This window comes from Oncorhynchus gorbuscha, linkage group LG11 (genome assembly GCF_021184085.1).
Source record: "Oncorhynchus gorbuscha isolate QuinsamMale2020 ecotype Even-year linkage group LG11, OgorEven_v1.0, whole genome shotgun sequence".
Taxonomy (NCBI): Eukaryota; Metazoa; Chordata; class Actinopteri; order Salmoniformes; family Salmonidae; genus Oncorhynchus; species Oncorhynchus gorbuscha.
In genome coordinates, this window is record NC_060183.1 from 66057678 (window position 1) to 66072436 (window position 14759).

Consider the following 14759-nt stretch of genomic DNA (forward strand, 5'->3'; position numbering starts at 1 on the left):
GGAAATGGGGAGAAGGGGAGAGGAGGAGAGAGGGAGGGTAGTAGAGAAGGAGAGGAGGAGAAAGGGAGAGTAGTAGAGAAGGAGAGGAGGAGAGAGGGGAGATGGAGTAGAGAGGGGAGTGGAGGAGAGAGGGGAGATGGAGTAGAGGGGGAGGAGATGAGAGGTGAGGTGGATAAAAAAAGAGATATGGATGAAATTGAACATAAAGGATGAGATGAAAACAGAATGTGTATGTAACTGCGTTAAAGGACAGTTATCAGAGTGTGTGTGTGTCAGTGTGTGTGTGTGTGTGTTTGTGTGTCAGTGTGTGTGTGTGTTTGTGTGTCAGTGTGTGTGTTTGTGTGTCAGTGTGTGTGTGTGTGTGTGTGTGTGTGTGTGTGTGTGTGTGTGTGTGTGTGTGTGTGTGTGTGTGTGTGTGTGCTTGTGTGTCCATGTGTGAAGTGTGAAGCAGCTTCTATCGACTATACAGTTGATTGTGAAAGCACAAGAATAGAATTTAAATGCTCAGGGATGTAGGGGACTATTTAACCTTGTGGTCGTGGTGGCAAAGGTTAAAACATGCTCTACTCCCTAAAGGAACAGATGAATAACACACTACCCTCTCTGTCATGACACTCCAGGCTCTGGAAGGTAGCAGTCAAATAACCTTTCTTCCTCTCGTTCTTTCTATGGTAGGCCACCAGAGGCACCTTGTCACTTCACCCCATTCCTTTCCCTGTATTTTCCTCTTTTCCATTCTGCTGCCTCCTACATTCACCCACTACCAATGGGAACTTGATAACCTTCATCATATCATTTTTACATAGGCTGTTTGTCTGACTGACTGGGAGCTGAAATGGATCACTGAAATGGACTCTTATGGTGACTGCGAGAGTGATTAGAGGACAAGCACACTTGCATGCATGCACGCAGACACTAACACACACTGCAGCATTACCATCTGGGGTACTGTAGAAGTAGTAACTTGGTTGGTGATCAGACTAAGTGCCAATATGCTCCCTAATAGCCTCAGTCAGATGATTGAGATCGGTTCCCTCTTGTTTACTCATCCCTTCTTCCTCAGCCCTCCATAGCCTCTCCTCCATCTTTCTTTTTCTCTGTATATTCCCATTTTCTTAGTCTCCTTTTCATTAAGTCATTCCCTTCGACCCCTCTGTTTGACCTGTCCTCTCTCTCTCCCCCTCCTCTCTCTCTCTCTCTCTCTCTCTCTCTCTCTCTCCCTCTTTCAATCTAATGTCTCCTTTTATTTCAACCGTTCCCGCTCTACACTGGTGCAGCTGTTCCATTGCGCTGTGCCTCCTACCGAGGCTATCTGAAATAAAGGGACACATAAGCAGTACTGTGGGTTGGGCCATTCTGGCTGGGAGGCCAATGCAGCCGGGTCACTTTAGGTGACAGAGTTTTGCTGTGGTCATATTGTAGCTTCAGGGGGCAGGGTGTGTGTGTGTAAGTGTGTGTATGCGTGTGTGTAAGTGTGTATGTATGTGTGTGTGTAAGTTTGTGTGTGTGTGTCTGTGTGTGTGTCTGTGTGTGTGTATGCGTGTGTGTATGCGTGTGTGTATGTGTGTGTGTGCGTGTGTGTGTAAGTTTGTGTATGTGTCTGTGTGTGTGTGTGTGTTCCAACTGTAATGTCACATCTCCGTTTCTGACATATCATGAATCAGTCACTTGTTCTAAGGTCACACGGTAACACCACGCTTCGCTGACTGGCAGCAATGCAGCAAAGGACTGTGGGAATAGGACTACTGGTTACAGGGCACAAAAAACACAGGAGACAGGTCAAGGACAAGGTCAAGGCTCAGAAGGAATAGACAGATACTTGATTAATAACTAGATATAAATGAAGCACTAATAGAAAGAGTGATGAACAGAGTGAATCAGACTCATTTCCTGATCCAGTGGAGTCATGAGGTTGTAGTGAAGGAAGTGTGTGGGTGGGAGGGGGGCACAAAAAGCCTCAGCACAACACTAGTAGGCGATAGGGGACTACGGGTAGGGATGGGGCACATGAACTTGGGCGGGGCCGGGAGGTGGTGGAGAGGGACAAGGGCTCCACAGGAAACAGTAGAGAATAGTAGTAAACCAATCAAAGATGTCAATCCTTTTAGTCATTCAGTAAACAGTATCTGAGGGTGTGGTTTTATTACTCTGAACACTTTCAACTCCTTTCCTCTGTTATTGCCTCATATACTCATTTGCTCTCGTCGCGCGCAGGTCGTATCTTCATCTCAGAGAACTTGAGGGAGTACTGCCAGCCGGTCCAGGTGGACCACTCGATGCCGTCGGCATAGGAGGTGTGCTGCCCGCGGAGGTACTGTCCGTTCAGGTTGGACGTGTGGCAGTTACGGTACCACCAGGCGCCGTGGTAGAAGGAGGCACAGTTGTTCTCTGAGTGGTCGTTGTCCTTGTCTTTGGTTGTGAACTTCATCCCGTTGTGCTTGAGCAGAGCATCGCCTGTATGGTGAAGGGGAGCGGGTTGGTGGTGGAGGGTGGGGGGTAGATTGGATGAGTGAAGGACACATTTATGTTGCATTCATGCACACATATGCATATGCACGCACACACACACACACACACACACACACACACACACACACACACACACACACACACACACACACACACACACACACACACACACACACACACACACACACACACACACACACACACACACACACACACACACACACACACACAGTCAAAGGACAAGGATGAACAGAGGAGAAATAGAAGATAGATGGGAAGACAAAAAATAAGAAGATAATTGAGAGAGGCTGATAAAATAGGTTTCAACTTCTCAGTGTTTTGATTGGTCCTTCCTAGTTCAACTAATGTATTTGTCCAGAGATCTCATACATCAGACAGCAGCACTGCTTTCCCATTCATTTACCTAAATGACTCAGGATTTTACAATCAATAATTTCCATAAATTACGTGAGATCAGAGAGAGGTGCCTCCTGTCCTTTCTAGAAGATCAGTCCTCATTACATAAATTCCAGTGTTACAACACTATGTTGTTTATTTATCAAAGGGCTCTATGCTGACCTTTTTATCCTCCTGCTAATATCACATCCCTAACGATCCGATCACCACACAACTGTCACAGCACGCACACACACACACACACACACACACACACACACACACACACACACACACACACACACACACACACACACACACACACACACACACACACACACACACACACACACACACACACACACACACACACACACACACACACACACACACACACACACACACACACACAATGAGGATCTTTGTAGCTGCAGCAGAAATAGAACTAAAGAGAGGTACATGACACAGTTAGCTACAGATGTAGGATCTTCATTTTAGTCAGTTTGCTACAGCAGGAAATAATCCTCAAGTAACAGGTGATGTGAATCATTATGTGGATTATAATTATTTGACATTTTTCTAAGGGTTGATGCATTTTTAGTTGTGGCAAATCAAGTTTGAAATTTCAAAGTGGAAATTACAAACATTAGAAGCCTTTTTAAAAACGTAAATACAATACAAGTTTGCATTTCCTGTTGTGAAGGAAAACTCTCAGGAAAAAATAGTGATCAAATTAAGATCCTACATCGGTATAGGCTACGGCTTTGCGCTGAATGTCATACTTGGGTTGTTGGCTTACTGTCAGCGGCACTGCACATGGGGATATTGAGTGATGACATTCTGTACCACACAATAAACGATTTCAGAGAATAATGTACTTGTTATTGGTGTTTCATAGCAACTCTTCAGGCTTTCAATAAACAAAAGTACACGAATGCCTGGATGTGGATTTTTATATTACTCTACGTCTCCCTGTGTGTTTTTCACTCTTTCCCTCACTTCCCATCTCCCTCTCTATAATGCTTCATGCTGTGTCTGTGACCAGAGGGGGATAAAACCCCTCCTCTCCAGTGGTGAGGTGTTTGCTAGCAGCTCGTCTGGGCATCTTAAGCGTTTAAATCCCCAGGCTGGGTGTGGCCACTGCTACTCCCTTCTCCCCTCCAACCAAACCCTCCCAACCCTCTCTCAATTTGCCGTTTCCACGGTAACCCATGGTGCAATTAGTTCCGATAGAAGAAATGGCAAAACAGAGAAAAAAGATCAAAACATACAACCCATCGTGACAGCATGATGATGGTTACCGGATGAAACTAAATAAGGGGAGAGAGAGATGAACCAGGCTAGGGGCACTTAGAGTCTCATTTGCAGCCCGCTCAGTGTCACCTTGTCTTGGTAAAGGGAAGGGGATGGGATGGGCGGCTCCACTGAACACCATTAAGATCCAGCAGCTTCTAGCCACAATAACTACCTGTCTACAGATCTCAGATCAGAGGAAAACGTGTGTATATATATATATATGTGTGTGTGTGTGTGTGTGTCTGTGAGTATTTTAATGTGTGTGTGTGTGTGTGTGTGGGAGAGGGGCAGAAGAGTGGTAGGTGTCTAAAACAGTCATTGCGGATGATAATAACAAATATTGTGGTACTAAGAGGGTACAAGAATACAGGGGGAGGCTTCGTATGCTGCAGGGGGATTCAAATGTCCAACAGGCACGTTGTCAGTTTCATTGCAGTAGGAGAAGCTATAAGCCATTTAAACAACCCATCTCTCTCTCTCTCCAAAACCTGATTGTGTCCTTCTTTACCCTCTCTCTCCCTCTCCCTCTCTTCTCCCTCGTCGTTCCCCCATCCCTCCTCTCTCATCTGTCCCCCTTCTCTGTCTGTGTGTTGTGCTAAGCGACCCAAAGGTTCTTAAAATTGCTTCTTTGTAGCGACGAGCGTGAGACAGTGGTTTGTTTACGCTGCAGGTCAACCACAGTAATTCATTGTGTAGTAATTTATTCACCGGACGGGGCACTGGGTGAGATGTGACATTTGGGGAACAGATATATACTCTTTGTCCCCCTCAGTCTGTCTGTCTACATTGTTAAATCATCGGGCATTAACACAACACAGTGGAGACCAAAACCAAACACTCCCTCCATCTCTCCCTCCCTTTCTGCCTCCCTCCCTAACCCCATCACCCCTCCCAACCTCACCCCCTCAGCACTTAACAATATTAACAAGACTACTGCAGATGACACAGCAGATATGACGATAGATAGAATCAACGCATTACTGCGTTATAATTGTAGTATTTGAGAAGTAAATCTGAGGCTTAAATGTTTGTGTTTGGGGTGCTTTACCCTTTGATTGATGTCTAGGTCTACAATGACCTAATCTATGATTTGAATCAAACATTAATGTTAAGTTTTTTAGGTATATACTTTCTCGATCCCCAACGGGAACTGGTCAGTCAGATATAACCATGTACCTGCGTTTCCGGAGTAATCTCCAACTGTCAGTGGGTATCCATCATCATCCGGGTCCACAGAGAACAGGCCCACTCCAAAGGTCTCGTACTGGGCGTAGGCTGTACTGTTGTCAAAGTCCTCCAGGTCAATCCTCAACTCATAGTTACCCTGGATGGACAAGGCATGAATCTGCTTCAAACCTGCAGAGAGAGAGAGAGAGAGAGAGAGAGAGAGAGAGAGAGAGAGAGAGAGAGAGAGAGAGAGAGAGAGAGAAAAAGGGATGGGAGAGAGGGAAGGAAAGAGAATGAATGAATGAAAGAATGAATGAGAAAGAAGTGAGAAAGAGAAGGAGAGAAAGAGAGAAGGTGTTAGAGGTGACCAATCAGAGCCCCTCCCTGAGGGAAAGAGACCCCCTTGTTGCTCAGAGAAAACCCCACCGAAGCCATTCAACAGCTTGGTACTGCACCGTGCGTCTTTCACGAAAACCAAAATACACATAATTTCCTCACCTGCCAGTCAGTTCCCAGAAGTCACCCTGCTACAGTAAGTGAGAGGTCCCCTCTGTGCAGCAGGATGCCCGGTCTGGATGCGTTAACCCATGCTCTGTCACATAACTTTAAAGACAGCAGCTGGGTCCTCACAAACCAAGCACTTAAAGGACACACTCTGATCAACACACACGCATGCAGGTATTCACACACAAACGCACAAACACACACACACGTTAAGTGTGGAATACTATGACAGCGTGTCATAACTTAATTTGGAAATGAACATTTGCAGAGAGTGTGAACTCTGGGCCTTAGTTGTAAGTCTGTGTGTGTGTGTGTGTGTGTGTGTGTGTGTGTGTGTGTGTGTGTGTGTGTGTGTGTGTGTGTGTGTGTGTGTGTGTGTGTGTGTGTGTGTGTGTGTGTGTGTGTGTGTGTGTGTGTGTGTGTGTGTGTGTGTGTGTGTGTGTGTTTGCATGTACATGTCTGAATGGACATTAACCAGTCACTGCATTTGGAAGCTCCCATGAAAGAAAACACAAATATGAAACCGTTATCCAGTCTCAACCATACACTCTTCAGCTTGCTGTGTGTCAATTTCACTCCATTCCAACTCGATGCTCATGGTCCTTACGTCATCAGAGTACGCAGCTGAACACTGAACACTGTATACTGGAAACACTCGGTTAGTTATTTTAACTAAAACATAACCAATCTTTGTTGGACATGAATACAGAACTTGTTTCTGCAACGCGGTTTGCTTTTAACAGCTAGGACTGCTATTTCTAGTCCCGAAAAACCACTTAACTGACAGGTTGGAGTCTGCTTGAAAGAGTCACTAACCTAGCTAAACTGCTAAGTTAGTCCCAGATGAGTTCTCCAATGGAGCCCTCTTTGTCTGGAGAAGTAAATGAATGGTTCCAGGAGCTCTATCTACTCCGCTTTCTATCTAGCTGTGTATATTATACATTGTGGATGGGGCTCCGGAGCAGATGGGGGATCCCGCAGTGCAAAATGTGTTGCTATAGATGTAGTTTTGATATCGTTGTCGGCCGCCACAGGGAGACCCATGAGGCAGCTTTTGGTTTAAATTTAGAATCCTCCAATCCCCTATATGTAATTATTGGCGGAGAGTCACATCATATGTTTCAATATATTGTAGGCCTACCATCGGCGACATGAGTCTCACTAGTGTTGAGTAATGTGATGTTAAAAGTGGTGTAGGTCTTATTCATTTAAAGAGCATATTGAAGTTAGAAGCAATAGGATTTGAAGCAATAGCCTACAACTATTTTATAACCGTTTTGGACTGCTCTGAAGTATATTCTTTAGCTGTCCGTCTGGAAATAATGTCCGGGTAAATCTCAACCAAAATATCCGGTCGGAGACTTGAACAAATGGCTTGTCTCTTCTTCGTTTGACGAAGAAACAAAGCCTAGGCAAATGACAAGACTGTTGACATCGTGTGGAAGCTGTAGGTATTGCAACCTCAGCCCCATTTATTGTGGTTCGCCTTTATCAATGGGTTGAAGTGGCGGATGGATATATATTTCCATTTTCAGTGATCAGATTTTCCTGCGCTTTCGATGAAACGCACGTTCTGTTATAGTCACAGCCGTGATTTAACCAGTTTTATAAACGTCTGAATGTTTTCTATCCACACATACTAATCATATGCATATACTATATTCCTGGCATGAGCAGGGCGCTGAAATGTTGCGCGATTTTTAACAGAATGTTCGAAAAAGTAGTGGGTAGGAGTAACAGGTTAATGGTACCAGTGGTTGGCACTTAAATAACGTGCCATGGAATTCTGCGGCACCACCCAAGCTGTGCTGCAGTATGCTGAAACCTTTAAAGGACGAACCACAGTACACACACATGATAACATACACGCTATACACACACATGGATTTTGTGTTGTAGATATGTGGTAGTGGATTAGGGGCCTGAGGGCACACATTTAGTGTATTGTGAAATCTGTTATGAAAGTATTGTAAAATAGTATAACTGCCTTAATTTTGCCGGACCCCAGGAAGAGCAGCTGCTGCCTTGGCAACAGCTAATGGGGATCCATAATAAATACAAATACAAAAAAGAAATGCTCAAGTTTGAATTTAATCAATCTTTCAGAAAAAGTTAAATGTATTGATTGACAAATCTCCAGTTAATCAATTATATTTCCTGAAACTGACTGACTGAGAAGGACATCGACTGACCCCAACCGGTGCCCACAGATGGTTTACACTGTATTGTGTACAGACACAATACAGACAAACACACAAATACATCAGACACACAACCAGCTGTGTGGTGACTGACTCAGTGAGTCTGTTTCAGTTCAGGGGTGTCATGGCTGTCTAAATGATCTCTAATTAAGGTTGAGAGAGAGGGGGAGACAGACAGAGGGGAGAGAGAGAGAGTGAGGGTGGAAAAAGAGTGATAGGCAGAGAGCGCTAGAGGAGGAAAGTGTTGCCATCCCTCCTTCCACACATCCTTGCCACCTCCTGTGTCTTGTTTCCCCCTGCTGTGTAGACTGATCGTGCTTTCAGGCCAAAGCTGTGCACTCCGCTGATCAAAGATGCAGCAGTGACTGACACACCTGACAGAAACCCACCTCCTGACAAAAACAAACATCCTGACAGGAACACACCTCTCTCTCTCTCTCTCTCTCTCTCTCTCTCTCTCCCTCCCTCCAGTCCAACCTGGGGACTCAAGGCACTCTGAGGTGTTTCAGACAGACTAACAGTGGGGGTCTGCAACTCAGTAGATATCAACCTCTAGCTTGGGTGTTCAAAACACATTCTCTGAATACAGGTGTTTTCTTAGGATGAAAACAGATTTGAAAGAGAAAGAATGAAAGTAAAGCTTGATTTTCCCCAGGCTTTGTAGCTTTAAACTAAGCTTGTGGTCTGAGATTTCAAGGATCCGTTATCATTACTGAACTGTAAGCAATGGGAACAAGCTGCTTTAGTTTGAGGTCACAGTAAAGATATGACATAGTGCTCTGATTACATAAAATAACTTGTAAGTAAGCATTTTGTTTTACGCTGTACACCATCTGTATCCCGTACATACGACTAATACAATTTGAAACTGACACTTGAATCATACAGAAACAAGATAAGAGAACGCGAATGAGCAATAGATCAACTGTTCAGTAGCCTGGTCCCAGATCTGTTTGCGCAGTCTTGCCAACTACTTGTCACTCATTACCAAGTCAAACATGTTTGGCTTAACAATTCCATAGCGGACAAGAGAGCAGAAACATATTGTCAGGAGCCAACGGCATTTCCCAGACGCACCTCATCAGAAAATCAGTTATCTTCCTATCCAAACCTCACCAAAATGAACTGCTCGTGGCTCAGTCTCATTTGAATGAATTAACAATCCTGCAGTTCTGTACGTCTCAGCGTGGTCTGACAGAGGGTTGACAAGGGCTCACTACAAGGCCTAATTTGACAACAAACCCTGGTGAAACAGCAACCTTGGTGAAACAGAAAACTCTGGTGAAACAGCAAGCCCTGGTGAAATGATTCAAATGTAAAATATACAATTCAACCAGAGTGCCCTTAGAGCATAGGAAAAGGTTGCACCTGACCGTTCGACTGAAACCACACTATTGCAATGAATTTGAGATGGTGAAAACTCACATCAATACCTTTGTCAGATAACACTGTTAAACAAATAGTTTATGCTATGCTAGCAATCAAGAGGAAACTGAATGAATGACTCATTGTTCTGTCTCATGATTCCCGAGTATGAAACGGAACAGGGGATGTACAGTATGCTGCGTGACTATATTGACAAAAAAAAACAGATTCCATGGGATCGAATGCTGGGCATTTGCACAGATTGGGCTCCATCTATAGCAGGACGGTGGGCAGGGCTCTGCACTCTAGTTATGAACGTGTCTCCCTCTGACACATTATATGTTACACCAAGAGCAACTGGCAGCAAAAGAGCTGAGCATAGAAGTCGGAGATACACTGAGTATACAAACATTAAGAACACCTGATATCCATAACATAGACTGACCAGGTGAATCAAGGTCAAAGTTGTAATCCTTTATTGATGTCAATAAAATACACTTCAATCAGTGTAGATGAAGGGTAGGAGACAGGGTGCATGGGCAAGATAAAATATTTAAGTGCCTTTGAACGGGGTACAGTAGTAGGCGTACCGGTTTGTGTCAAGAACTGCAATGCTGATGAGTTTTTCACACAGTTTCCCGTGTGTATCAAGAATGATCCACCACCCAAAGGACATCCAGACAACTTGACACAACTTTGAGAAGCATTGGAGTCAACATGGGCCAGCATCCCTGTGGAATGCTTTCGAAACCTTGTTGAGTCCATGCTCAGACAAATTGAGGCTGTTCTGTTTGGTACACTCAGTGTATACTGCAGCAGGTAACTTTGATTGTAAACTACATGAAACCACATCCACTGCGCGCACGTGTGTTAGCAAAACTATGTGGAGATATGGGATAAGAGCATGACAATGTTCTATTTCACAGGCTTGGTGGTTATCGAGGGGGAGTGTTAGAAAGATCTTTCACATTGATAGAGGAACTTGTCTTTCACAATGGATGTAAAAAATCAGGCTTGGTTGACTCTCTGTGTAATGAACATTTGTAGCAGACATATTTGGTAAATTGAACGAACTGAACGCAAACATGCAGGGGAAATGCAAAAACATTCTACAGATAAGTAGACCTCTGACCATTAATGCCATGTTCAAAACAACTGGGAACTCAGAACTGGGAAGTCGGCAACTTTCGACTTCGGTACGTTCAAAACAACTGGGAACTCAGAACTGGGAAGTCGGCAACTTTCGACTTCGGTACGTTCAAAACAACTGGGAACTCAGAACTGGGAAGTCGGCAACTTTCGACTTCGGTGCGTTCAAGACAACGGGGAACTCAGAACTGGGAAGTCGGCAACTTTCGACTTCGGTGCGTTCAAGACAACGGGGAACTCATGAATAAATTAGTTAAAACTGGGAAAAATTGTTTTGAACTGTCATCCAACTCGGATTTCCAACTCGGGTACTCAGGTCTCTTTCTAGAGCTCTGACTTTCCGACCTGAAGATCACTGACCTCTTAATTTGACCTCATATTATTCAGAGTTCCCAGTTGTCTTGAAAGCAACAGAAAACTGATGGTACCCTTCGCTCGCTCATATCTGTGTGAAGCTTCAGTCAGTGCCCTTGTCAGCATTAAAACCAAATATTGATCCAGGTGCGTACTGTTGACAACGCCCCTGACTTTGAGAAGCTCTGACACTACATGCATTAAGCACACCCATCTCATTAGTGGTGGTGAGATTAGAGTCATTATGTCAGACTCATTTGCAATTGGCTGTCAAAGCCCCGCATTAAAAGTATGTGATGGTGAGATTAGAAGACAATCAGAAATACTGTTGTAATGCTTTTCAATTGACTGCCATAGCACCAAAAAAAAAGCTTACATTTACTGATAATTACATAATGGTTGGGGTCATGAGAATTTCAAGATGTCAAAATGGGGATGTGGGCCAAAAAAGTTTAGGAACCTCTAATGTAAGAAATAGGGTGCCAGGGTAGAGGAGCGGCTTAGTTTGGGTTTAGTTTCCCTCAACAGGAGGTGGGTCTACGTCTACCAACTCTTTGAGTTCCACAGATCATCAGCACATTCTTGGGTGCTTCTCAGTCGTTCATATGTTCCGTTCTCAGACTTCACAATACACTTTCACACACACACACACACACACACACACACACACACACACACACACACACACACACACACACACACACACACACACACACACACACACACACACACACACACACACACACACACACACACACACACACACACACACACACACACACACACACACACACACACAATTCACTATCAAATTGAAGCCCTGGAGATTCTCTCTTAGACTCTTCCTGAGAATAATTCAACAGAAGCTGCATCCCAATGGCACTCTATTGTTTACATCGTGCAATACTTTTGACCAGGGCACTATGTAGGGGATAGGGTTCAATTTGTCAGGCTGAGAAACATTCCAAAACAACAAAGACGTTCATGGTCTTCCTTAGTTAAAACTTAAAACGCTCAAGTGTGGTCTTCCTAGCCAGCCACGCTAATTCAATGCCATTGTTGAGTTACAGTGGCAAGAAAAAGTATGTGAACCCTTTGGAATTACTTGATTATAAATTGATCATAAAATTTGATCTGATCTTCATCAAAGTCACAAGAACAGACAAACACAGTTTGCTTAAACTAATAGCACACCAATTATTGTATTTTCCTTGTCTATATTGAATACATCATTTAAAAATTCACAGTGTAGGTTGGAAAAAGGATGTGAACCCCTAGGCTAATGACTTCCCCAATAGCGAACTGGAGTGAGCTAATCTGGAGTCCAATTAATGAGACAAGATTGGAGATTTTGTTTAGAGCTGCCCTGCCTTATAAAAACACTCACAAAATTTGCATCTGCTATTCACAAGAAGCATTTCCTTATGTGAATCATGCCTCAAACAAAAGAGATCTCAGAAGACCTAAAATTACGAATTGTTGACTTGCATAACCTGGAAAGGGTTACAAAAGTATCTCTAAAAGCCTTGATGTTCATCAGTCCACGGTAAGACAAATTTTCTATAAACCGAGAAAGTTCAGCACTGTTGCTACTCTCCCTAGGAGTGGCTGTCCTGAAAAGATGACTGCAAGAGCACAGCGCAGAATGCTCAATGAGGTTAAAACGAATCCTAGAGTGTCAGCAAAAGACTTACAGAAATCTCTGGAACATGCTAACATCTCTGTTGACGAGTCTAAGATACGTAGAACACTAGACAAGAATGGTGTTCATGGGAAGACATTACGGAGGAAGCCACTGCTGTCCAAAAAAAGCATTGCTGCACGTTTGAAGTTCACAAAAGAGCACCTGTATGTTCCACGGCACACCTGGCAAAATATTCTGTGGACAGATAAAACTAAAGTTAAGTTGTTTGGAAGGAACACACAACACTATGTATAGAGAAAAAAAGGCACAGCACACCAAGATCAACTACTCATATCAACAATAAAGTATGGTGGAGGGAGCATCGTGGTTTGGCACTGCTTTGCTGCCACAGGGCCTGGACAGCTTGCTATCAACGAAGGAAAAATGAATTCCCATGTTTATCAAGACATTTTGCAGGAGAATGTAAGACTATCTGTCCGCCAATTGAAGGTCAACAGAAGTTGGGTGATGCAACAGGACAACAACCCAAAACACAGAAGTAAATCAAAAGCAAAATGGCTTCAACAGAATAAAATACACCTCTGAAGTGGTGGGCAGCAGAGCCCTGACCTCAACCCGATTGAAATGCTGTGGCATGACCTCAAGAGATTCACACCAGACATCCCAAGAATATTGTTGGTCCGAAATTCCTCCTGACTGTTGTGCAGTTCGGATCCGCAACTACAGAAATCATTTGAGGTGATTGCTGCCAAAGGAGGGTCAACCAGTTATTAGATCTAAGGGTTCACATTCTTTTTCCACCTTGTACTGTGAATGGTTAGACATGAAAATGAATACTTGTTAGTGTGTTATAAGTTTAAGCAGAATGTGTTTGTCTATTGTTGTGACTTAGATGTAGATCAGATTAAGTTATATGGCCAATTTATGCAGAAACCCAGATAATTCCAAAGGGTTTACATACTTTTTCTTGCCACTGTATTTAAACTGCCTCTGCTCCTCAGCAATGAGGATCTTGAGGTGTTTTTCTGGTGAATTATCATGTTGATTGCTCCATTGGAGGAGCCTCCCCCTCTATATTAATCCCACTGATCTCCTATGTTTTGTGACTACAATGGATTTAATTTGTTATGACTATATTACTACACTGTACCTACTACTGTGAACCCAATGATTGTCTGACTATGAATGTGTTAACAGTATCACCCTACAAGTGTGTACCAGCAGGGCTACACTCCAGTGTATCAGATCCAGACAGCTTTGTAAAATGACAATAGTTGGTAACAACAACATCGATTCAAATAGACTTCTCAAGGGCACCGATCCCACACGTCCTTCCCAGAAATCACACGCAACTGACAACAATGCAGTTTTTTAACTAGAAATCATTTCCATTGTGTTTGGTATTGTGTACAATTCCAGTCCGTGGCCAAGTGGCATTGAGTTCATTGTAATTAAACAGTTCATTCATCCAGCCAAGGTTGCCAAAACATGGCTGAACTCCCCTATTGTTCAGTTATCCTTTTTGGGATAGGGGGCAGCATTTTCACTTTTGGAAGAATACCATGCCCAGAGTGAACTGCCTCCTACTCTGTCTAGGATGCTAATATATGCATATTATTATTAGTATTGGGTAGAAAACACTCTGGCGTTTCTGAAACTGTTTGAATGATGTCTGTGAGTATAACAGAACTCATATGGCAGGCGAAAACCTGAGAAAAACGTTTTTAAAGCTTGGCCTACCGAATACACATTGAGATATGGATAAAGTTGCACTTCCTACGGCTTCCACTATATGTCCACCGTCTTTAGAAACTAGTTTGAGGATTCTACTATAAAGTAAGCTCTCATAAGAACTCTTTGGGTCAGTGGTCTGGCAGAGAGAATTGGTCTCATGACACTGCTCCCGACAGAGTTATCTCTTGTTCCAGTGCTTTTCTTCAGACAATGGAGTTCTCCAGTTGGAACATTATTGATGTTTTATGTTAAAACATCCTAACGATTGATTCCATACATTGTTTGAAATGTTTCTAAGGGACTGTAACGGAACTTTTCGAGTTTTTGTCTGGATGAAGTGCCTGTGTCTCATGAAGATGGATTACTGGGCTGAACATGCTAACAACAAGTGGCTATTTGGACATAAATTTTGGAACTTTATGGAACAAATCAGTCATTTATTGTCGAACTGGGATTCCTGGGACTGCCTTCTGATGAAG

General features: G+C 43.5%; 1 protein-coding gene across 5 annotated transcripts in view; it reads right to left on the reverse strand.

The window, feature by feature from the left end:
- Window positions 1-446: 446 nt before the first annotated feature.
- Window positions 447-14759, reverse strand: part of LOC124049139 (fibrinogen C domain-containing protein 1-like) — a 205313-nt gene continuing 191000 nt past the window's right edge. For all 5 annotated transcript variants that reach the window (XM_046370506.1, XM_046370504.1, XM_046370505.1 and 2 more), the window contains 2 exons: window positions 5338-5517; window positions 447-2454 (listed from right to left, as the gene is read on the reverse strand). In XM_046370506.1, coding sequence (XP_046226462.1) covers window positions 2192-2454; window positions 5338-5517 — 443 coding nt within the window. In that variant the 3' untranslated portion in view covers window positions 447-2191. The remainder of the gene's footprint in view (window positions 2455-5337; window positions 5518-14759) is intronic.